This window comes from Colossoma macropomum, unplaced genomic scaffold, assembly GCF_904425465.1.
Source record: "Colossoma macropomum unplaced genomic scaffold, Colossoma_macropomum, whole genome shotgun sequence".
Classification (NCBI taxonomy): Eukaryota; Metazoa; Chordata; class Actinopteri; order Characiformes; family Serrasalmidae; genus Colossoma; species Colossoma macropomum.
The window spans coordinates 37,410,015-37,434,948 of record NW_023494799.1 but is presented as its reverse complement, the minus strand read 5'-3'; the positions used below and the strand labels follow the sequence as shown (position 1 = coordinate 37,434,948).

Genomic DNA, 24,934 nt, shown 5'->3' with positions numbered 1-24,934 from the left:
GGAGCCCCTCATCATTATGTGTTAAATCAGCCTGGTCCTGAAAGGCGAAAGGTGGTTCTCTACAGTGCTGGGTTTGCCAGGTACTCAAGAAAGGCCAACACACCAGCTACTTAAATTGTTATTAATAAATGAATGAATTGGTAGTATTTTCTGTGCAGCCTATTTGCAGGAGCCCTAGTTGCCTGTATACTGTTTAAAAGAAAAAAAAATGTAAAATGTTTTAATTTAAATGTCTATGTATCAAACAAAGTGTGCCACCTTAACAAGTTTGTTTTAAGATGACATTTTAGTGCAGTTTTCCTCTGAAATTTAGCTTAACTTACACCTGTAATGAGTTAACATTGTTGACATGTGTATAGTAATAGTTCTTAATCCTACGTTGGAGTGTGTTTCCCGCCACTACATGCTGTCTCCCTTCAGCAGAGCCACATGATATGAAGTATGTTATAGATAGAAAGAACTTTATTCATCCCAAAGAGAATTTGCAGTGTTACAGTAGCAACACATATACTTGCATATAAACTTACATATCGCTGTTGCCGAAACAAAACCTCGTATCTCCAAAATAATAACTTTACAAGACAAGGAAAATAACGTACTTTACTTTTAATGTTTTTTCCAGGCTGTTTTAGGGCTGTTTCTTTTGGACTGTTCCTCATGGGGGCTACGCACCTAAGATTTTCACTCACTGATGTGACAATAAACGTGATTTGATTTGATTCGATGAATGTTACACACTTACAATGTAAAAGGCAACAGATATTTTCAAATTATGTCAAACTGAAAAAAAAAAAAAAAAAAAAAAAAGAAAATAGAGATATGAGGTTTTGTTCTGACGGCAGTGATAAAAGATAGATATTAGGCAGAAATAAAAATAGACATAACTTTGAGTAAAATCTGAGGGAGAATAAATAGATGTGTATCTGTTAGCATATTTACATAAGCATTTAAGACAGATTTGTTCTATTTACATCACAGCAGGTATTGCACTAAATGGTATGAGGCAGTTTAAAACACAATGAGTATGAACATAACTTGGAGTATTAGCTGAATTTACAGTCTAAGGGAATGGTGAGAAGTGTCATCACAGTAATGGTTATGATATGTTGCACAGAGTGTATTAACAGGAGAGGTGATATAGTGATGTGACTCAGCACAGTTCAGACAGCGGAAGATCAGTACCATCCCACATGTCACCTACAGATCACATTTATAGGATAATGCGAACAGCCAAGCAGAAAAATCAGATTCGGGCCGCTTTTACCTGCTGTGTGAACGTAGCCAAACTGATCCTGTCACTGATTGCGAAGAGTTTGTAGGTCATATAGTCCCATTACACAGTACTGTATTATTCATTCATAAATGGAAAAATGCGTCATCACTATCTGCCTACAGCCCATAATTTTGTTCCCTATTTTTAGCCCATCCATGCACTATTTATAGATGTCAACATTGGGCCGATAGCTGCAGATAGTGCTAGATTGGACATTGGAGGCAAAGAAGAATGAATCTGATTGAATCCTGTGACAAATTTTGCTTGGAATACCTCAAACTCACATTGTGTGATGGCACTTTAACTGTGTGTTTCATGCTGTGGGGTAGCAGAGACTTTAAGTAGTTTGAATGTGACAGTGATAGTACTCTATCTGTAGATGCTTCACAGATGCTCTGATTTTCAACTGATATAAATGTCTATTAAATGTAACTGAACTTTAAATTAAATGTAATTAATACTACTAAATCTAAACCTGAACCTAAATCTCACTCTAACCTTGACTTCAACCCAAACCCTACACCTAAACACTGTTGATAACAGAGGTTCACCACATTGTTATGAATTTGAGCATTCATAGATTATCTAAGAGAGAGACTCTCAAAACAAAGTGTGATGGCTCATCTCAAAGATACACACTGTAAGATTTGGGGTGGAAGAATGTTTTGTAGTGTTGCTTGTGCTTGTTGCCTCTTCCCACCTGAATGAGTCTGATGATTGTGAGTGTGTTGAAAGAGTATTTAAAGAGAACTTCATATTTTCATCAGGATTAATTAGGATTAATTTTGCATTTGAGACATAAACACTGAGCCTGTGCATGTGATGTTAATGTGTAAAGATACACCGATCAGGCATAACATTATGACCACCTCCTTGTTTCTACGCTCATTGTCCGTTTTATCAGCTCCACTTACTATATAGGTGCACTTTGTAGTTCTACAGTTACAGACTGTAGTCCATCTGTTTCTCTGCATACTTTGTTAGCCCCCTTTTACCCTGTTCTTCAGTGGTCAGGACCCCCATGGACCCTCACAGAGCAGGTACTATTTGGGTGGTGGATCATTCTCAGCACTGCAGTAACACTGATGCAGTGGTGGTGTGTTAGTGTGTGTTGTGCTGGTCTGAGTGGATCAGACACAGCAGTGCTGCTGGAGTTTTTAAATACTGTGTCCACTCACTGTCCACTCTATTAGACACTCCTACCTTGTCAGTCTACTTTGTAGATGTAAAGTCAGAGACGATAGCTCATCTGCTGCTGCACAGTTTGTGTTGGTCATCCTCTAGTCCTTCATCAGTGGTCACAGGACGCTGCCCACAGGACACTGTTGGCTGGATATTTTTGGTTGGTGGACTATTCTCAGTCCAGCAGTGACACTGAGGTGTTTAAAAACTCCAGCAGCACTGCTGTGTCTCATCCACTCGGACCAGCACAACACACCATCACCACATCAGTGTTACTGCAGTGCTGAGAATGATCCACCACCCAAATAGTACCTGCTCTGTGAGGGTCCATGGGGGTCCTGACCACTGAAGAACAGGGTAAAAGGGGGCTAACAAAGTATGCAGAGAAACAGATGGACTACAGTCTGTAACTGTAGAACTACAAAGTGCACCTATATAGTAAGTGGAGCTGATAAAATGGACAATGAGCATAGAAACAAGGAGGTGGTCATAATGTTGATCAGTGTATACGACGTGGTCTGTAAAACTCTTACGGAATCCAACCTGATACTTCTGACGTTTAAGGTACAGTTTCAGGCTGACTGGCCGCAGTGCATGGACACCCTATTTTAGCGTGTTTTTTGTTTCACGTGATTTCAGAGCGCTACTTGTTTCAGTTTGAACAAAAATCTTACATAGTGTGGCTACGATGAAAACAGTTAACATACACTGCTGGTTTAGATTTCTAAGGCTGCTTTCATTTGAAATTATGCGTGGCTCTGGAATTCTCCTAAAAAATGTAAAATGATGATACAACGTAGATGTAGTATGTGATTTATCTATGCAGTGACTATTTAAAATGAAATAATGATCATTAGTCTTACACCCACTACAGTTCATATATGTATTGTAGTGTGAACTTGTTTTATTGGACGATGTAAATTATCGGATATAGATAACAGTATTGACCACAGCAAGGTGTTAAGCGTACGATAAGCATCAGCTCAGGTATTGGTGCCCAGATCCCCCAATTATAGGCACTTGCAACACAATGAACTGAGGAGATGACCAGTCCCTGGTGAAGTCCTCTCTCTCTCTCTCTCTCTCTCTCTCTCTTTCAAACACTCTCACTGTTCACTTGGAACTTCACAATGAAGGCTCTTCAGTGTAAGAGCGGCTGTGGAGGCTCCGCTAAAATGGCTCCAAACACTGTAAATTTGTTATTTGGCTTTGGCCTTGAGCAGCCAGTGGCCCAGCATCAGTCATCCTCCCTAAATAAGCTCGCCTCAAATTAATGGTGGGGTGAATCAGGCTGGAGAGGCGCTGTAATAGGGCCCGTGTGAAAGGGTTTTGCTGGGAATGGTTTTAAACAGGGAAAGCGCTGAAGTGGGCGCTGGACGGCTATCGGATAACGACGCGCCGTTAAAAGGTTGACCGCGCCTGCGGCAGAATGGAGCTCTGTGCACGGCCGTCCCAATTTTAGCTAATCCCCACTGCCTGATCGCCTCCTGAAGTGCTCAGGTGCCGCACACATTCATTAATGGTCCACTAGAGGATTTATTTGATTATTTCCTTTATTTCCTTTTTTTTTTCTGCATGCGTTCCCTGGCCGGGCTATCATTCGTAATTCGCCGAAACTGCGTCCACTGCATCGGCTTCATTTGGAATGATCTCATAGAGGCAGAGTGCTTTTTTTGTGGCAAATAACCCTGTGTCTCAGTGTCAAGGCATTAGCAAAAATTGTGGCGGGTATATTTTCATTTTGACATCCCAAAACAGCCCCCCAGAACACATGCGCCGTGCAGTCCCCCACCCCTCCCACCCTGCCTCAAACACACACCCTAAACCCTCCTAGCTCTGACACTTTGATGTGGGTCATCACTGAGCCCCTATTGCACCCTCCCGAACCCCACCGTGTCAGCACCTTTTGATGTAGCCTATGAGCAAGTTTCCAAATAGAATTTTTAATAAGGAGTCATTATCATTTTGATTTCTCACTGAAGGAAAGGAGTGACCTCTGGCATTTGTGTGTGTGCGCGGGGCTGACGCTTGGGGGACCGCAGGCAGATACAGCTCACTGGCATTAAGCCCGGTGCTCTGTGGACCTAAAGATCGTTGCTGTGTGCGCACTGCTGGCAGCGTCGGGAAAAAGAGATGACAGTCTTGCAGATAAGACTCGAGCCCTGTTTGTTTCCTCCCGCGTTACTGATCCCAGAAGTTACCCTGGGTATCTCTCCACACAGCCAAGGCGAGTCCGTCCAAGCAAAAAGAAGCCCTCCCTTGTCCGTGTTGCAGGGGAGGTTATACAACATTTTCAAATCTGCAGCTGATGCTAAGCCAACATTCTTCATTATTAAAGCAACAGTTTTGCAAAAAAATCAAATTACGCACTTTTCATCCTTCAGTATAGTCCATTGGCCAAGACATCTGGTTGCTTCTTTAGTTTTGCACAAGAGCTATGAGGCTAATGGAGCTAACAAGCAATGCAGGCTTATGATCATCAGTTAGAACTAAAAGCTACAGGCCTAAATTATCACCTCAGGTTCTTAAGTAAATAGACTTGTGGTTTGTACATTTTTTAAAACTGGAACAATCATGAATAATAATGTAAGCAAATTAGGATCTGGATTTAATTTAATGCAGTAATAGAGAGATGCTGAGTGCCACTCAGAGACAGTGCTGGAAAACTGAAAATAAGTGCTTCGTTCAATTCATTATAAACAATTGTCAATACTTAGCATTCGAACTGCTTGATAAAAATAACATGGACATTAAGCACTATTACGATAAAAATGCTAATTTATTTTAGCTTTAAAGGTTTGCCTTCTTTTTTCTTCAAATGTCCAGTCAAGACAGCCATTATGTACAAGTTGTTTATTTTTCAGAAGAAGTTTCTGTGGAGAAAAATAATAATCCTGATAATCTAATTGCATAAGGAGTCCAAGAAAAACTGTGAAAAAGCAGAAATGGGACACCTTACGACCATGCAAGTTTTGGAAGACCACCAAAACTGTCGCCATCAGATAAACAATATTGAGCGAGAGGAAAAAATCAAGCTCCCCTCTCGTTTCAGATCCACAGGTGTTTCTGTCCGTCTTTCAACACTGAGTCTTAAAGGATGTTTAGCTGTCAAGAAGCTGTTACTGAGAAAAGGAAATAGACAAAAAAGAAGAAAATTAAACAAAGCAAGTCAAACAAAGAAGCTACTGATGTTCTCATAACAACGAACCTAACACCCCTGAACATCACTGGATGTGTTTGAGATTATTTGGGTTGTGAGAAGCAGAAAATGCGACCAACTTCTAAGACTGAACTTTGGAGGTGTGGAAAAAATATCCCTGCAGATTTCTTTCCAAAACTGAAAGCAAGTCTTCCGAAATACTCAATACTGAAAAATTATTCTTTTCGGTTGTTGAGGCTTCTGTAATTTTGCGTTAAATATCTGTTTTCTGCTTCTCTTCCTGAAACTTAAAAATGAATAACAATCTGAAGCAGCATATTCTTCATGCAGTCAGTTTCAGTTGAAGCAGCTGTGTGACTGATCTGTGTTTCAGTGTATGTGTGTGGGAGTGGGCTTGTGGTGGGAGGCCATTAGGAGGCTCACCTGTGATGAATAATGGCATCTTGGAAAAGGCTGAGGAAATGGCCTTGACTACGCAGGGAGAGCAGCTGCTGTGGCACTGAAAGTGCGTTTTGATTCAGGCAGACACGCTGCAGCCTTTACCTTGTTGGTTGCGAGGTTCAGAGGATGTAATGTCATTTTTTTTTTTTGGAAACCAATAGCCGGCCTATTTTTGTAAGGCAGGACAAAGCGCCACTCTGCATGTGTTATGTATGGTGCATGTGTCCTCCCTCCCCTTCCATTTTTTTCAGTCCTTTTCAGCTCCGTGGACGAGGTCGCAATTAGCATGCTAATGACGTGATCCAAACCTCTGAAGATCAAGTCAGTAGGAGTCCTTTCTCTGTGCCTGGAGATAACAAAGAACCTTTTACAGAAATCACCAGATGAAATGCGCTGCATTTATCCGGCGAGTCCTGATTTCTTTGAGATACAGGCACTTATCTTTTTTCTTTTTTTTTCCCCCTCTCCTTCTCAATACGCTGTTGAGGCCCTGCCTGTCTGTGGCTTGTTTTGGTTAATTATATCAAGGACTTAGCATTATTCTCCTTTTAGAGAGCGCAGCTCGGCGAATCTGCATATATTCCCAGCACTGCTTGATGTTGTGTGGATTTTCAGAGCCGAAGTGGCTCATTTAGGAGTCCTGCCATGGCTGCGTTGGCAGAGAGGTGAGAGATCAAAGAGAGCCCTAATGCGAAGGTGCACAAGTGCTGGCGAGCTTGGCTCTGCTCAGAGCTGTGGTTTTAGCATCAGGGCAGGCCTAATGAGGAGTGGGTAATAGCTCTTTTAATGGAGGCAATGGGCTGGGCGCACATGCACGGCCAGGGGCCGGCGAGCGCTGGACTGGGATGCCCCACAGCTCCACGTGCAACACCAAAAAAGGAGTTTGTTTGCAGCAGTGGCGAGAAAAAAATAGCAGAAGTATAGGCCTTGATCCTGCGGTCAGAGTGAACAAATAGAGAGGTTGAAAGCTGGCCCTTGGCTTAGAGGAGGCCAGGGGGGCTTTAGAGGGAGCGTGCTGCTCCCGCATGTGTGTTCAAAACACCTGAGAGAGGATGCTGGGAGGCCTGGCCTTTACCCAGCCCTCCTCTTCTCTTTGTTCTCTCCGCAGGGTTAAGCAGAGGTCTGCTGGAAACACACTCAAACACCCTGGGCTGTAGCCCGTTCTGCCCCAGAACAGAACCCTCACTGCTGCATGATGCTGGAATGGAGCTCCAACCCTTGAGCCTCAGCAGCACCTTGCACCACTTGGTGGAACTCTTCTGGCTGCAGTCCTCCCTTTCTTATCTTTTGTTTCTTTTTTTTTTTAAGTAGCCATGTCCTACATTTTCCCTCTGTTTTATTTCTTTATTTTTAACTTGAGGTCCATGTCTGACATTTATATGATTTCATGTCCCAAAAATAATTTTTATGTCACTGTTTCCCAACTTTATTCCTCAGAATTAAACAGACTATTTTGTATCTGTGCCTTTAAGACTGATATATTATCGCTGTCTTATCAACACCATATACAGCCGTTTGCAAAAATTTTAATGCCCCATGTCAAATTTTCGATTTCATTGCCCATTTTCTATTTAATTGCTGAGTTCAGCGAAAAAAAAAATATATATAAAATATCCCAGAAGGTCTGCACAGGACAAATCCCCTCAGGGGATCAAACCGGCGACCTTCTAGTCACAGGGCTGGTTCCTTAACCTCCAGCCCATGACTGCCCCCAGTAGAGATAGAGGTAGTCTTAGTAGAGATTATCCAAAAGTATATGGGTGAATGGTACGTTTTCAAGCAGTGTTGACATACTACATATTTTATTTCGAGAAAACAAAGGCATATTCATTTTTCCATGAATTGAGCTATTTAAAATCTTTGTATTACAGCTGAGCAATATGGCACAAATATAATACTATGAAACGTGAAGACCATTTCTCTAAGTCGGTAAAATGTCTCTTAAATCCACAGCTGGGTGCTCAGCATACATATCAGGCATCTTCAGAAGTTCACAGTGTTTTCAACATGAGGGGTCATGAGATGGTTGTTAAAAAGGTATATAGGCTTATGTTGACATTTTTGAGAATGACTTTTCTATAAGGTCCCCACACCAATGGTATCCCATTGTCATTAAAAGGGTCATTCTACAGAAACGTCCAGTTTTCTGTCTCTCCATAGGAGTCACTGGTGTTACCGATCCTCATTGGTGTTACACATAATAAAGGTAACTCCAGAGACATTTTTCATGAAAAATGTATTTTACAAAATGGCTGCTACAGAGCATCAAACCACATGTTGATAAGTTTGAACAGACAAAATTCACAAGTGGTGTCACATTAAAAATTGATATTAAAATTGAAGGATTTTTTCACGTTCAGGTTTTTTATTTAACATTTACACACTGCACGTCACCAATTAAACAGGGCCACAGCTGTGCAACCTGGGGGTCCCATCTCTTTTTAAAGAAATATGCAGTAGGAATGTGCACAGGTACTCAAGTACTCTGTTAACTGTGACTGAAATCACTATTCAGGTATTCATTACATTTCGAAAGACAGGCAAAATATCATCGCTGTTCAAAGACAAACAGGTATCTCCAAAATAGTAACTTTGCAGGAGAGGGCAAAAACATTCTTTATTTTCAATATAAGTTAATGGAAAGATATTTTATTCTAAGCAGTTTTGGAGCTTTTCTATTGGTCCAATCATCATGAAATTCTCACACAATGGGTGTGTCTCAGAACCTAGTGAGCTCTCTATGTAGCCGCTGTCTACATAGGAAGCTGTCTAAATAGGCAGCGTTCCGTCACCTGTCCTTATAAGATAGATAAATGAGACGCTCTAGTTAGACAGCAGTGACGTCGCCGCTTGTTCCCGCCCACTGCACGAGACCGGCGTTTACTTACCTCAGCCGTCAGAATCACAGTTAGCCGACATGGATCTGCTCTGACGGTTTATATAGCAATTTTAATTGTATTTGCTCTGAATGAAACAGCAAAATAGACAATAGTTGTGGTCAAACGCGGAAAGTATAGGCTATCTGTGCACCTTTATGACTAGAAAACAGATAAATACCCCAGAAAATCAGAGTAACTTAAGTTTGAAGATGACGTTGCTGCTTGGTGAAGCGCTTCTGCATCTTCAAACAAAAGTTGCGCCGCGCTGCAGTCTGGGATTGCCTCAGCAGCTGAGGAAACATCCGATGCTCTCTCGATATTCGGCCAAAATGAGACCTCAGTAGGCAGCATATTTGAGATATCTAAGAATTGGGACAGCCTTCTCGTCGGGAGCGCATATTGTGACGTAAAATGCTGTCTATGTAGAGAGCTCACTAGGTTTTGAGACACACAATGTCAAGGACATCTGCTGAGCTCAAATGATGCAGAAAAGTAAAAATTGCAAAAAATGGAGATCTGTTTTTCATTGGACAGCGACGATATATAATATAATAGTTACAAAATATTTCTCTGACAATCTAACATGTTGTCAGATCGTTCACTGAAGAGGAAAACACCTGCAGAAATAAAATTGGGCTGTATCCATTCGCGTCATACATTGAAACCATCTCCAAATAATACTGCCGTATACAGTATTACTGAGGGGGCGGGGCCAGGAGGTTGGGGGGCGGTGGTACCCACATTCAGTATATGTCAAACCATCTGTCTGATACAATTGCTAAATGTTAAACAGTGGTGTGAGAGACAGGGCAGAGGAGCTGGTTAGCATTAGCTTAGCTAGCATGAAAACAGCTCTGCTCACCACAGAACATGTTTTATTCTGACTAACTTAATCACAAACACAAATTTAGATAATATTAATTCAAATAGGGAGTGAAGTCGAGCGACTGGTGCTGAACGGAGAGCAACAGGAAATTAAACCTGTTTTGTGGTGTTTGGATCTGCAGCCTGACCGGCTAAATTAACATTATCTTAGCGAGCAGCTGCTGAAACAAGTAACACGTTTAGATGATAGAAACTGTTTGAGAGAGCAAAAGTTGAGTGACTAGTGATTGAAATTGAAATTGAACGTGTTTTGTGGTGTGTGTGTGTGTGTGTGTGTGTCTGTGTCTGTAGCTCCTGGCCTTTTTTGAGCAGCTGTCATACTTAGTTTTTCTGCGTTTTTTCCTGGCTCTGATTTTTCACCTCTTTTAATTAGCGCCACCTATCGGTGAACTCCTACATCTGATGTCTGTAGTTATCTGATATCTGTAGTTTTAGCTCATTAGCTCATCTGAGACAGCCTCTGTTATGTTACTCATCTAACACTAAAACCTATCGATTTCCCTTGGCTATTCTTGAAGACTAGACCATGTTTAAAATGTGTTCCTTTGCATGATTTGTGAAACGCCAGTGCTGTCACCTAAAAAAGTAAACCACAGTTCTACATTAATTTCAACTGAAATCTGTTTTTTGGCAGATTTTCGTTCACGAAATCCAGACAGTACCCACAACGTGCTCAGGAAAGCATATTGTGACATAAATTGTTATGATAGTGATTTCATAAAATAAAATAATAAAAATTTAATTTGTAAAATCAGTGTGTAACCCTGCATTATACATTGTCAGACTCACACTTTCTGCTGAGCTCAACGTAGCTCAGTGTATCTGCTCAGACACTGTTGGCACCAAGGCCTTATGGACTAGTGTGGATAAAAATAGACTCAAACAATTCCACAAATGGACTCCACCAGTCAAGGTGATGTCGAGTGAAGAAACAAGTTGAAAATAGTCACCTAAGTGCTGTGATGGAGGAATCAAACAGACTGTCGGAGAAGAAGTGTCGATTTTTGATTTTGAGTCTTCATTAATGGACAGTTCATCGGGTGCCCACTGCTTGCCAGCCTTCTGGACAGTTTTGACCACCATTGAGCTTCACGCTGTACAACGCTGTGCAGACCTCACCCTCATGAACTGACCCTCCTGCTGCTGCTGCTGCTGCATAAACTCAAACTATCTAATTAACCATTGCTCCACCTGTTTTTCCCCGTTTTTGTATTCTAATATTTTATATTAATGCTGTTTGCTATCCGATCTCGACCAGAGGAGGATGGGTTCCCCTGTTGAGTCTTGGTTCCTCTCCAGGTTTCTTCCTCTTGCTCTTAGCGAGTTTTTCCTCGCCACTGTCGCTGCTGGCGACGCTCATGGGGTTTCGGACCCGGATTTTTCTGTAAAACTGCTTTGTGACAACACCTGTTAAAAAGCTCTATATAAATAAACTTTGACTTGACTTGACTTTACCACTGAGTATCAAAATAAAGTAGAGTATTTTTCATATTTGTGCATTTGGATGGAGAGGAAAGGTTTCTTTTTTCTTGCTTGTATTTGATTAAATCTGTTGGATATTACGCTGCAGAATCAGCAGCTTAGCATCTATTGAAGATATGATAAAGTAATCCAAAAACAATTAGATCTTGATTAAAATGGCTGACATTTGACACAGGAGATCCTTGGTTCATTACTGCAATGTAATGGTCTATTATCGGCATCAAAAGTTTAATTAAAATGGAAGTTCAGTTCGGCTTTTAGAAGAAATTGATTTTATAAGCCTACTGTATCGCATCTCATTCTAGAAGGGCAGATAATACGCCTTAATTAAAACGTGTATCGTGTTCATCCAACGAGATGGTCTCTCACAAGTACCTGCTTTTTTTTTTTCCTGTACCGCATGCTGATCTGGTGAGCGTATTCCTCTTTTAGAAAATTGCATGGCTTAATGTGTAGCCTCATTTTACCATGCGTTTTAATAGGCTGGTTCTTTTGTGTAGGCCTGCCAATTGTGTTCTCAACCGGCTTGGATCAAGCAGCATGTAGTGCGATCTGCCATGCTTCTTAGCTGAAGCCTGTTGTTTCGTGTCATAGCCGCTTCTGTGTGATTGACCTCCCTCTCTCTTATACCGTGACCCGCAATTGCAGAGGCCAATTTAGCTATAGAAAATGGATTCAGACAATGCCTCCGGTTCACTTACAAGCACCATTGCAGCAGTCTCTCCCCTGACAAGCATGTCCACACAATTGATAGGTGACTTCTGTCAGGAGTGTGTCAAAGCTCTCTCGGATGGGTTGCCATTTCATATCATCTGCCAAATATTCACTCAGGGAATCCGAGTGCTCTGGAACAAACATGAATACATTAGGGATGTTCTGATCGTTGAGTATCGAGTAGTGCAGAAACAGCCACTCGGTTTAAGTAAGATAGTGCTAGACTGCTAATTAGTACTAAAGTAAAATCACTTTGTTTTTGGTAAGGTGATTATGATTAATATTGTTTATGATTCAGTTTGATTGACCTCCCTGAAAACGTGGCTGAAACGCTGGAGCAAATTCTTTTAGTTTTTGATATGTGCATTTTGGTAAACAATAAACTAGGGATGAGTCAGAATATAAGAACATTCAAATAGTCACATAAGTTAACCTCTTCAACTCCTTGAGACCACCGGTGGCTCCAAAACACACTTCGTCATATTCTTCATAACTTTCATATTTCATAAGCTACATTTAAAAGGTGGGGGTCGTATGAGAGCTGTAACTGTCTTCTATCCAGTCAAATAGATGGGTAATGTAATTTTAAACCCTTATAATAAAAGAAGCTGAGCTAACAATTTTTTTTTCTACTGAAAGTCGACCCATTTTTCCACAAATCTGGGCTATAAACTATAAACAGATGGCGTCTCTTCAGTGATCTGCTCTGTAAACATTATTTTTATAAAATAATACAAAGAGCGTCTAAGATTTTTGGCTTTCAGCAGTAAATTGTAAGCATATAGCAATATGTGTGATCATAAAACACATGTTCTGTTAATTTGAAAGGGAACTTTTACAAAATAAATAAATAAAATAAAAGTTTACATTTATGTCATGCAGTTACTGCATAATTTGCCTTATGATTTAGTCATGTAAATTCAGATGGAAAAACCAAAATATAACCTGGAGAATAAGAGGCTAAAAAAATCAAATAGTAAATTAGAACATTTTAATATAAATTAGCAAATTAGCTTTTCTGATGTCACTTGTTCTCATATTCAGGTACGATGACATGCCTGAACTCAAAAAAGACGTGTTTTATTCTTGACCCTCGACTTTATTTAGCATAAACAGAGGAAGCTAAAGCTTAAATATTTGAAATAATTAAAAGAATAAAGATTGAAGGGAAAGATAAAGACAAGAGAAGAAAAATGTTCTAGATTGCTGTGGTTTTATAAATAAATTGAACGACAAATGAAATGAACAATAATTTTTTTATTTATTTGTTTTTGGCTGGAGGGTGTGTGGGTGCTCTGTATTCATGGAATATTATTCAAATAAAGCTGTGAAAAACTGAATATCAGATCAGACCGAATTGCCCATACCTACAATTAACTGATGGCTTTTGTTTTGCACGCTTTGTGTGAAATAACACGAAGGTAGTACAACTTGGCAATGTTCTTAAACGCTAAATGAAAATAGTGTTCTTTAATTCAGATTCTGAGCTTAATTGCGGTGCTGGTAGTGCTGGCTCAGTGTTAATGAGGTCTGAAGAATTCGCTGCTAGCAAACAAGAACCTGAGCAGCAACTCATGCTCACCTTTTATAACAATAAATACAGCAAGGGATGAAGTGAGAAAATGATGATCTCTCACTTTAATTGTGGCTACTTCCAATTGAATTGAAGATTTTGACTTCAAGACACTCAATAATAATACATAAAACTTCTGTATCACTTTTTAAAGAACCCAAAGATGCTTACAGTAGTAATTGAACACAGAACACCAGAAGACAACCATGAAAACACAAGCAGACAGCAGAAAGAAAACAGGGTCAGTTTATAATGAGAGGGAGGATCAGCCTGGTGGTAAGTTGTAAGCTACAGAGAAGAGATGGATTTTGAGATGTGCTTTAAAGGTGAAGAGAGAGAGAGAGTTAGGCTACGTTCACACGCAGGTAAAAGTGGCCCAAATCTGATTTTCTCACCAAATCCGACTTTTTTGTTTGGCTGTTCACATTATCTTTTAAATGTGATCTGTATGCAACATCAGTCTGAACAGATCAGCTCCTAAACTGACCCACATGCGCAAAAGGACAGTGCTTCACATGGCTCGTCCAGAGGTTAACAATCATGACAACCAGCGAACGCCAGTCGCTCCCGCAGCTTTCGGTTTCGTCTTCGCCAGCATCTCAGGAGCGATTATGAAGTTCCAGCGGTTGACAGCTGGACTCATCACCCAGAATGTGTTTGAGTTCACTGTAAAAAGGGCTCGTTATTCGGCCACGGTCACTTCTTTGGTTCATGTCCTCGGATTCTTTAATCTGTTCTTTGACGCTGCAGCCTCGGTCTCCTCCGGCCGCGTTCGGACGTTTCATTCGAAACCTCTTCGAACACGGAGCGGTTACGATAAGCTAATTTATTGGTACAGAAACATCAGCCCAGATGTTTATGAGTCTCAGCAGCGCGAAATTATGACGAATGGCTAGTTGGACTGACATAAAAGTCGCATGAATTCCGATCTGGCGGTTCAGACTGAGTCGCACTGCCGCAGATCGGATACGTATTGGATTTCAGTACCACATATGAAAGCGTCTCAAATCGGAATTGAAAAGCCAGATTCTGTGTGTTTTTTGCTGTTCACGCTGACAAACAGACACACATCTGTGTCACATATGAAGAAAAAGATCGGATTTGGGCCACTTTTACCTGCTGTGTGAACGTAGGCTTAGACTGATGGACATATGAAGGTTGGATGAAGGAATGGTTAGCAAATCACCTCAAGATGAGCAGAGAGTACAGGTGGGTTTGTAAGTTCAGAGAAAATCACACCAGTAGGAAGGAGCGAGGTTGTTAAGAGCTTAGAGTGATCAGAAGAATTTTTGAAGTGAATGTGGATTTTTACAGGAAACCAGTGGAGATCATGGAGAACAGGTGCAATGTGGTTGTGACAGAAAGTATGAGTGAGAAGGCCAGCAGCAGAGTTCTGGACCGTCTGAAGCTTGTAAAGGGCGGAGGAGCTGCTGCCTGCATGGAGAGAGTTACAGTAGTCCAGACAACTAAAGATGAATAGATACAGCAGCAGAAAGCGAGACAAATGGCCATATTCCAAACATGAGAGAAAGAGGTTTTAATGGTAGAGCTGATGTCGAGGATAACCTCCAGATTTCTGACCTGGAGGGAGAGGGAGACTACTATATCGTCAGGTGGAAGAGTTACGGAGCCAGTTTTATTGAGAGTTGATTTAAAGCCAATGAGTCCAGTCTTGTCACTATTTAACATGAAGTTATGTTTCATCAGTTTAATCTCAGATAAACACTATTATAACTGCCTAAAAGGGTGGGTTTTTGGTGGATTTGGTCCTGAGATAAATCTGGGTGTCATCTACGCAGCAGTGAAAACTAATAGCATACATGGAACCTGACTGCAACGTCCCATATCGGAGGACCATGACAGTCTGGCCAGAGAAGTTAGATATAATAATTAGACATAACACATTCCTTACACACTTTCTTTTCCTTATAAGTTGCATGGTTATCTTTTTGAAAAATAAGAGGTTAAATGTTTCTCACCTCCCTACTATAATAGCAGATCTATCAGTATTTAATATTGTTCACTCTTGACTTTTGTGCATCCCACTGCCACTTTCATCCTAACCAGCGAGTTACAGCTGTGTCCTCTGTGTCCTGTGTTCCCTTTGAAAGAGACACTAGCATCAAAACTACTCAAACACACCTTAGCTGCCTTTAGATTTCTTTGTTGGGTGCATTTATAATTGCCGAAGGAGGTTTTATGGACTGATGAGTCTAAATTTGAGATCTTTGAGATCTTTGGAAGTAACCACTATGTTGAACCATAAATACCACCGTAAACCAAGCATGGTGGAGGATCAGCGCATGTTTAATTTGGTTTTGATTGAATGCATTATGAATGCTTATTAGTACAAACGTACTTTGATACATCATGAAATACCCTCTGGAACATGTTTTATTGGGAAGACATTCATTGTATAGCAAGATGATGAGCCCAAGACGTACTCATCACACAAAGAAGCTGCTGGTATTGTCAGAACAACGGACTGGCCGCCCCAGAGCCCAGATGTCAACATCACTGAATGTGTTTGGGATGACTTTGGGATCATTAGTAGCAAAGAATGTGACCAACTTGTAAGACTGAACTTTGGAGGTGTGGAGAAATATCCCTGCAGATTTTATTGAACAGAAAGCAAGTCTCCCAGAAAGAATGGAAATAAAGGCAGTTAATGGACACAATAAATACAGACAATAAACATATTTAGGTATTGAGGCATCTGCAGAATTTTTTTAAATATATGTTTTGTACTTTTTTCCAGGCACTGAAAGAATGACTTGCACAAATTAATACATCAATGGCTATTTTAAATAAATGAAAGGGTGGTCTCTGACTTTCGCAAAATAGTGTATGAGTAAAACACATGCACTTGGAGATTGTCTCTGATGTGTTAATGAGTGCTTGCTCTTTGGCAGGTGGAGGAGTACGAGGCTCAGATCCAGGAGCTGCAGGATATAATCACAGAGCTTCACCAAGAAATGTCCCTGAAGGACCAGGACAAACTCAGCCAGCTCCAGCAGCTCATCCAGCTCGAGGCTAAGGTGAAGGAGCTCACAGAGGAGGTAATGCACCGAGGAGCTCTAATACGTACTGACTAAGAGAGAGTTCAGCCAAAAATGAAATTTACACAATTTCCCCTAATGTAGTTGATGAGCCAAGATGTTTGGGTCTGAAGCTTTTTAATTTTGCACTGGAGCTATGAGGCTAATGAAGCTAGTAAGTATTGGAGGCTTTTATTCCACCAATGAGCCCTGTGCATGTCTAAATCATCACACACTTGATTTGCTGGTGTTGCTTCTGGCACTGTATAACATCGTGTCAGTTATAAAAAGGACAAAGGTGCAAACAAAAGTCCGGCTCCAGTATGGATTATATTCACTGATATTGCCAAAAATTTGAGCTACCAGCTTCCAAACTACACTAAGGAGTGTTACTTAAATGTCTGTTATGAGCTTCAAATGTCTGTGTTTAATCTCGAGCAGGTCTCTCAACCCGTGGGCCGCGGACCACCGGTGGGCCGTGATGCACCCTCTAGTGCTCATGTGTCAAACACAAGGCCTGCGGGCCAAGTCAGGCCCATGACACAGTCGTATTCGGCCCACAGATTATTTGAATTATTCTTGTTAGCCCATTTCACCCTGAGATGCACTACAGTCCCCAGCATGCACTGCAACATAGTGTGTGTTCTGACCCCCCCCTTTCTTTCAAGAATAGATGCCTGGTGTGTAGTTCAAGCGAATAGGAAGTTTTAAAAAAACTACCTAAAAACAATTTATTTTTATATTTGAATAAGTATTTATTGACTATTTTGCTGTTGCAGTTTTGGCATATTTTGAACAAACAATGGTTCGTTCCAGTCAGCTGGCCCAAAGATTTGCTGAGATTTGTTAATATGGCCCTTTTAGTGGTTGAGTTTGACACCCTTGCTCTAGTGGTCCGCGGGCCTCAGAGGGAGGCAGTAATTTGCGCCGGTAACGTCACTGTAAATCATAAAAACATAAGTGGAAAAATGATTAACTTAATAACTAAAAAATCTAAAAATTAAATGTTTTCACAGTATAACTAAATAGAGACTAATATTAATAGAGACATACAAATAAAAACATCGCAGTCATGGGCTAATTACTAATAATAATAATAATGTTTATATATATATATATAGCACTTTTCATGCCGGTGGCAGCTCAATGTGCTTTACAGACAGGTGATAAAACAGTTATACAAGAAATCATTAGTATTTATTTTGAATCAGAAGAAAATGAAACAGATCAAATTAGAAGATAAACAACACGAGACGTAGAGTTTTAATTAAATGCTGAGTTATCAGAGATTCGTTTTTAGATGCTTCTTAAAAGTGAGCTCTGAGCTTGACTGTCTAATAAAAGGTGAACTGAGCTCCACAGTTTGGAAGCCGAATAACTGAAAGAGTCTCTCCATGTTTTCTGTATTTTACAGAGGATATTTGTAGAAGGCCACTATCTGCAGATCTCAGATTACGTGCCGGAAGATAGACAGACACTCTGTGATGTAAATGGTGCTTTAAGGTCATTTTGAGCTTTAAAAACTAGTAGCAGAACTTTAAAATCTATCCTGAATGATACAGGTGGCCAGTGCAGCTCTTATAACAGCCCAGTGAATAGAGAGAATAGAGTGAGTCCAGTGAATAGAGTGAGGTTTATTTCAAATGAATCACAAAAACACTCAAAACTAGAGAGACATCTCGAGACCAAACAATTACCCTGCAGCCCAAATCACATCTACCTTTCTATTCTTTTTTTTTTCTTTGTCCCCCTTTTTGACATCACTACAACCATGTGGTTTTTTCAACATGTTTCATGTTTTTTAACATACCTGCAAATTTTGCAAACCTACTGACAACCAGAATGGCTGATTTTATATTTTCAGGACCTGATTTTCAGGTTTTTAGTGTCAGCATTTAAGAAAAGAAAAATAAAGTTGTATATTAAAAAGTTGATTTTAGTTTTCCTGTGGGCTGCTATGCTTAGTAGTTATACACAGGTGGGACTTGGGGTGGAAAAGGTTGAGAACCCTCTGATCTAGAGTGTTGCTATACATTGTAAAATTCACCACCGTTAGCATGATGTAGGGCTGGGCAATGTTATCATGTATCAATGTTATCACGATAAAAATTTCATATCAGCGATAAATGTGAAATCATTGTTTCTTTCAAGTTTGAAGACTGATTTTTGCTCCTGGGTGGTTAATTGCTGTTTTAAACTATCCTTTATGGTCAGAACAAGACAAACACTCGCCAAACAGTGGAACATTTCACAAATCTGTCATGGGAGAGTGGGAGAAAGTTTTGGGTCGACTGGAACAGCACAGCTGCAATTTTTGTAATATTCATAATTTAAGAAAGAAAACAGATTATTTTAGCTGTCTGGCGAGTGCTAGGCTATCCGGTTTCAAGTGCTAAACTGTTTAGTTTCTCAACAACGTCAGCTTAATACGAACAGCAGTCATTAGCTGGCTCGGTACGTCAGTGATGGATCACACCACCTTACTGCCATCACTCCTACCGCATCCATGTCAGAGCACATCACAGTATTCAAACACCAGCTAGGAGACGACTGGGTTTCTCTATTATATCATAGTAGTTTGAGGGATGAACCGCAGTCTATCTGACTGCAGTGTGATTCTCACACCAGACAAACGGAGTCCTCCTTTTAGGTACGTTTGAACTGAAATTGGTGCTTTTTTGTCTTGTTTGATCTACCGTAACATCAATTCGCTGTGCTGTGCGAGTGACAGAGCGCTGCTTCTAATTAGCCAGCTGCTAAAAACAGCTAGCCTGGGAAGCTGCTAAAGCTTGTTAGGATGTTAGGATAGAAGTGACTTCGCTGGCCAGTACAGTTACACCACTCATCTCGTCACTCACACTTGGTCACAGGAGAACAGATCGCCGATCTCTCCACTCAACCTGGGAATATATAACTCCACGTTTCAGACGTTGTCAAAGTATATTTGGCGACTTTTTTACTCGTCGGAAGTGCGCCCTCTTGGGGTGACAGCAGAGTACTGTCGCTTTCCTTGCAATAGAAAACACCACCAGGGCTGTGGCGAGAACGCAGACGTGTGACAATGGTCTATTATATTGAACATTTATCGAACATTTCTTTATTTTTTTATCGCAATAATTATTGTTATCGTTTTATCGCCCAGCCCTAGCATGATGCAAGCTTAATCTCTCTGACCAGGCTAGTGGAAATTGGCAAGTAAACAAAAGCTACTTTCACAAAAGTGAAGACAGTGTTCCTGCATTAAAGATAGCTGTGTAATGAAATGTTTGGCTGGCACATTCTTTTTAGTTTGTGACTATATGTGGCTTTTAGTGTAAACAAGCTTAAGAAGTCAAACCTGTATGGTCTTTCTGTACTGTGCTCTCCGGCAGCCTTAGTTAAGTTCTCCGTTACCACTGAAAAGCCACACCCTCTACCCCGCCCCCTCTGCAGAGACAGCTAATCAGAACAGTGGTCATTACTATATAGAATCACCACAGAAAAAGTTCTTATGTTCTTCACAGACGAGTAAATGACAGGGTGAAACGCACCATATAAAGACTGAATTAAGGTCTCATTTGTTTTATACTCTTCACAGTTATCTTTCAGAGAGCAAAGGGAACCGTATTAAGGGAAAAAATAGCAACAGACGTCTCTAAGAATGTGATTTATGCCTGTTTGTTTGAGTTTAAGAAACATGGCCACTGAGAACATACAGTTATGTTTAACACAGTTGGCAGGAGACGGTCATATCAGTCAGTAAAGCACTGTTTAACTAGAACCATCCACATAAACACTCAAAGCTTAAAATAAAAACATGCAGTTATATCAGCTGGTAACATCAGTTACCAGAATTTTTGGCTGCTTATTAATGGTATTTATATCAGCCATAAAAGCTGTGTTCCAAAAGCTAGGCTGCAGTCCAGGTGGGCCGCATTTCTAGACCGCTACATCATCCAGGACAGATTTCAAAGACACAACCACAGTGTTCACAGGCTTATGTCTCCCATAATCCTTTGGGCATGTGTCTGAGCCGATGAAAGTTGAGAGGAAACAGCAGCAGAAGAAACAAACTACTATGCATCCATTAGAAAGGCCCGTAAATAATATAGTAAAATATACAGTGCACTGGTTCTTCAGTTGTGTATCTATATTTGCCTGGCACGCTACATCATTCCCATCAATGTTTTCCTTGCTAGCATATCTAGCATATCATAGCATATGGTAGATCGTTCTATTTTGCTTTATGCGGGGTGATTCAAAAAGATTCATCCGATTTCAAAATGATTTATTTCACTTGTAAATCATTACAGAACAATGCAGTGAACTGTAAATGGTTTAAATGAGCATGAAGTTTATTATGTAATTTTACAAGAGCTCAATATGAACCTCCTCCAGCTGTGCGGACAACATCAACGCCATAGTCAAACTCATCCCATACTGGATTGAGCGTGTCAGGGTGTCGCTGCACTCACGGCTCTTTCAGTTCGATTTCGGAGATCATCCAGTGTTGTGGAACCAACGACGAACGCTCTGAGCTGTTGGAGCTTCACTGCCCACGAAAATCACACCTGCACAGTTATGATGGATTCACTCTTATTGAAGTGGAGAACGCAGAACGTTTTCTGCTCAGGGGTCTCATCTCCTCTCACACTGAAGGGAGCCATCTTCCACTGACAGTCAGAAACTCTGTGACCCCCTCTTTCATTTGGATTGTGATTGGTTCCTAGGCACCTCACGGTTGTAAAAATATGGCGCTTTGAAATCGGATGAATCTTTTTGAATCACCCTGTGTAATACAAACATGGAGCCTTGATTGGACAGTCCTACTGAGGACCTGCCTTTATTGGCTAAAGCCTGACATTTGGATGCAGCTAAAATGTTCATATTGTTCAGGCACTAATATGGATGCTGTTTTCAGAATGTTAATTACTTTTGTACATTTTATAGATAACAATAGTCAGTGGTCAAGGCTTTCATTTCAGGTCTATACAAGTACACAGTGAAATGAAACATTTCTCCAGGACCAACACAGGAATACAAGTACAAAACAATACAGTGTACACAGTGCAGACAATACAGTACAATAAATAAATACGAAAGACTTACAGTACATACAAAACAGAACACAGGCAGGACACGGTACTGAGAGTATGTGGAGGATGTAACATACTATGACATATTATCAGCTTAGCAGATAGCCTAGCATATCGTCACTGTCCAAAAAAAAAAAAGAGTATCTCCAAAATAGTAACTTTACAGGAGAAGGCAAAAACACTCTTACCTTTCAATGCAGGTTAATGTGAAAGAAGTTTAATTACTATTAATTTTAAGAGCATTTCTATTGGTCCATTCATCATGAAATCTTCACACAACGTAAAGGACAGCTGGTGTGTTAAAATTATGTAGAAAAATAAAAATCTACAAAAATGGAGATACATGGTTTCTTTGGACAGCGACCATATATGAGCTTAGCAGTCACTGAGGTAGCAGCCGGAACAGCAGTGGAATACAGTGTTTGGTTGATACAGTAATTCTAGCAGCTAACATTGTTAAAGTGAAGTAAAATGTGCAAAAATGCAGGTATTCAGATGTACAGTCATATCAAATGAAGTATTTCAGTGAAATACAGTAATTATATTTAAATACAGTGTGCCAGACATAATGTGGAACTGCAGGAAGTGGGGAGTGAGTTAGTCCCATATTGTTATGTATATGTGTGTGTGTGTGGGTCCGTGTGGGTGTCCTTCAATTCAGTCCATGGATGTTGAAGAATCTGATGGCTTGTGGAAAGAAACTGTTGCGCAGTCTGGCTGTGAGGGCCCGGATGCTGTGGTACCTTCTTCCAGAATACAGAAGAGAGAACAGTTCGTGTGAGGGGTGTGTGGGGTCAGTCACAATGCTAGTGGCTTTTGGCATACATAACATTGGATAGTGGCATACATAACAGTATGTTTTACAGTGTCAGACAGTGGTGGACAGTAATGAAGTAAATGTAATTCGTTACTGTACTTAAGTAGTTTTTTCGTGTATCTGTACTTTACTGAAGTTTTTCCATTTTGGGCGACTTTTTACTTTCACTCCACTACATTTCAAAGTCAAATATCTCACTTTTTACTCCACTACATTATGAGAAATCTGTCGTTCCTTTTGGCTTATGTGTGCATAAAAACATAAAATTTCAAAATGAAAGAAGAGTGAAGCAAGAACACCAATCAGGGCACAGCACACACTTTGTTTTGAGCTTGTTTTGACCTGTTGTTCATACCGACCCAGTGCAGCACACGGTTCAACATCAGTGCAGCAGCGTAAAACTTTGGGAGAGTCTATTCAACATAAAGGATGAACAAACCTAACTTTGTGTAAATAGACCACAGTATAGAAATATGTACTCATATGCAGTTGTGACTGGCATGTTTCTTTTTTCTGAATTTATACAAACACTTTCATTTTATAGTAAATTAGTTTTGGCTAGTTTATGTTTATGAACAGAGACCTACAGATTCAGTATAGTAAAGGAAACTCATTTGTGAAACTGTGTTTAAAACAAGTTTTTATTAAACTTGTTTAAATTTAAACTAATTTTTATTTAAACTAAGTTGCAAATAAATCTTAAACTGAAACTTTGCTTGTTCACAAAAGGTTATTTCAGAGCCACTCAGTTCTACCTAATGGAAATTGTTTGCCTTCAGTGTTTTGTGCTTATGATAATTTTAATAGACATCAGTGTCAGACTAATTAATGACATTCTATTAAAAGACTGGTTTACCAAGAGAGACACTGGAGTATTTTCACCTAAAATGAGTTGATGAAGCGAGTCTTGTTACAAAAATGATAACAGGACATCAGAGTCATAATTCATCTTTTAGTACTTTTACTCAAGTGGAGGTCTAAAGGGAGGAACTTCTACTTTCACTGCAGTAATATTTTACCTTGGGTGTCTCTACTTTAACTCAAGTACATGGTTTGTGTGCTTCGTCCACCACTGGTGTCAGAAACTACGTAAGCAAACTTGGGACACCAAACATGGATGATGGACCCTATCTGAGGTTGTGGGCAAACCGATCACTGAACCTTTCCATCAAGTTGTGTCTGGTTGCCAGTGTCGGTGGCTGTTTTGCCAGAAGATCATTACTTTAAACACTGTTAACTGAAAGACACAGCCATCTTATCTCTCTCTGTCTAGATTTCGTTCTTTAAAAATGCTAAAATCCACAAAATCTTCCAAGGCACCTCAAATGAATCCTGTGCGCGGTATTATTTGCAGCCCTTTACCCTCTTTGACCTCACTGACCCAACCTATTTTACCACAGTAATCTAGTTCCTAATTTGGTCTGTTGAGCATCTCTTTGGCTTTTCCTTTGAGGGCTTGGATATGAGACCAGAAATGACTCCGGGGTAAAAGGCGCAGTCTGGGCCATTCAATCAGATCAGGATTTTCACATCACATTCCCTCTCACACTGAATGATATGGTGACATGTCAGGTCTTGATTGAAGAGGTCATTCACAGGAATCAGTGTTTGATTGAAACACGAGTACGCCCGGCCCATGGTACCGGTTCTCCTGCACTGCAGAAATAGACGAAAGGAGATGTAAATATTGAAGCGTAAATAAGGACTTTGACTATATGATGTTTTGTTTGGGGAAGAAAATGATTAGCATTTTTTTATGATTTGTACAAATCCATCCATCTGTTCTGCTGAATGACTTGTAGTGTTTGTGTTTAGTTGCAGGGCTCAGCAGAGACGATAGCTCAGCCTAGACACGAGGCCACTGAGAGAGATGTGAACAATAGCGCCCTGCGCAGGGATGTGAGTACCATAAAACATTTTTTGGTGTGTGTGTGTGTGTGTGTGTGTGTGTGTGTGTGTGTGTGTGTGTGTGGTCTTCATTTCCGTTATGTGAATTCTAGCTTTATCAACCAGGAGGCCAAGGCCAGAGTGGTTTTTAAGAACGTAATGTACTTACTTTTCACTGTACATGTACTTCAGTGAATTTGCGAGGAAAATGTTCTACAGACCTTTACTGAGATAAATTGATAGTTACTGTTATGTTATGGAGAGGAAGCGTCTAGTTTGCTCTTACTTTAACTGATTACACGAAAGAAGACATCCTGTCGTTTCCTGAGGTACTTCACTTCCTGGGGTTTTATGAAAATGTTCCATTATAATTTATAAATTCAGCTCCTGGAAACAGATTTCTTTTCTAATAAAGGGTTTCGACTGCAGTCATTTTTCCCTCGTTATGATTTTAAATGCAGTACTGTGCAAATGTCTTCTAGGCATCTAACAAAATCATATATGAAGCCATTTATCTGGGCAGTAAGC

The 24,934-nt window shown here is 40.3% G+C and overlaps 1 protein-coding gene across 1 annotated transcript in view; it reads left to right on the top strand.

Annotated features, from left to right (window-relative positions):
• The window catches only part of LOC118818669 (trichohyalin), a 315,469-nt gene that overhangs the window by 76,865 nt on the left and 213,670 nt on the right, over positions 1-24,934 (top strand). Inside the window, exons 7-8 of the mRNA XM_036585957.1 lie at positions 16,502-16,648; positions 24,335-24,418. Of these exons, the coding sequence (XP_036441850.1) occupies positions 16,502-16,648; positions 24,335-24,418 (231 nt within the window). The remainder of the gene's footprint in view (positions 1-16,501; positions 16,649-24,334; positions 24,419-24,934) is intronic.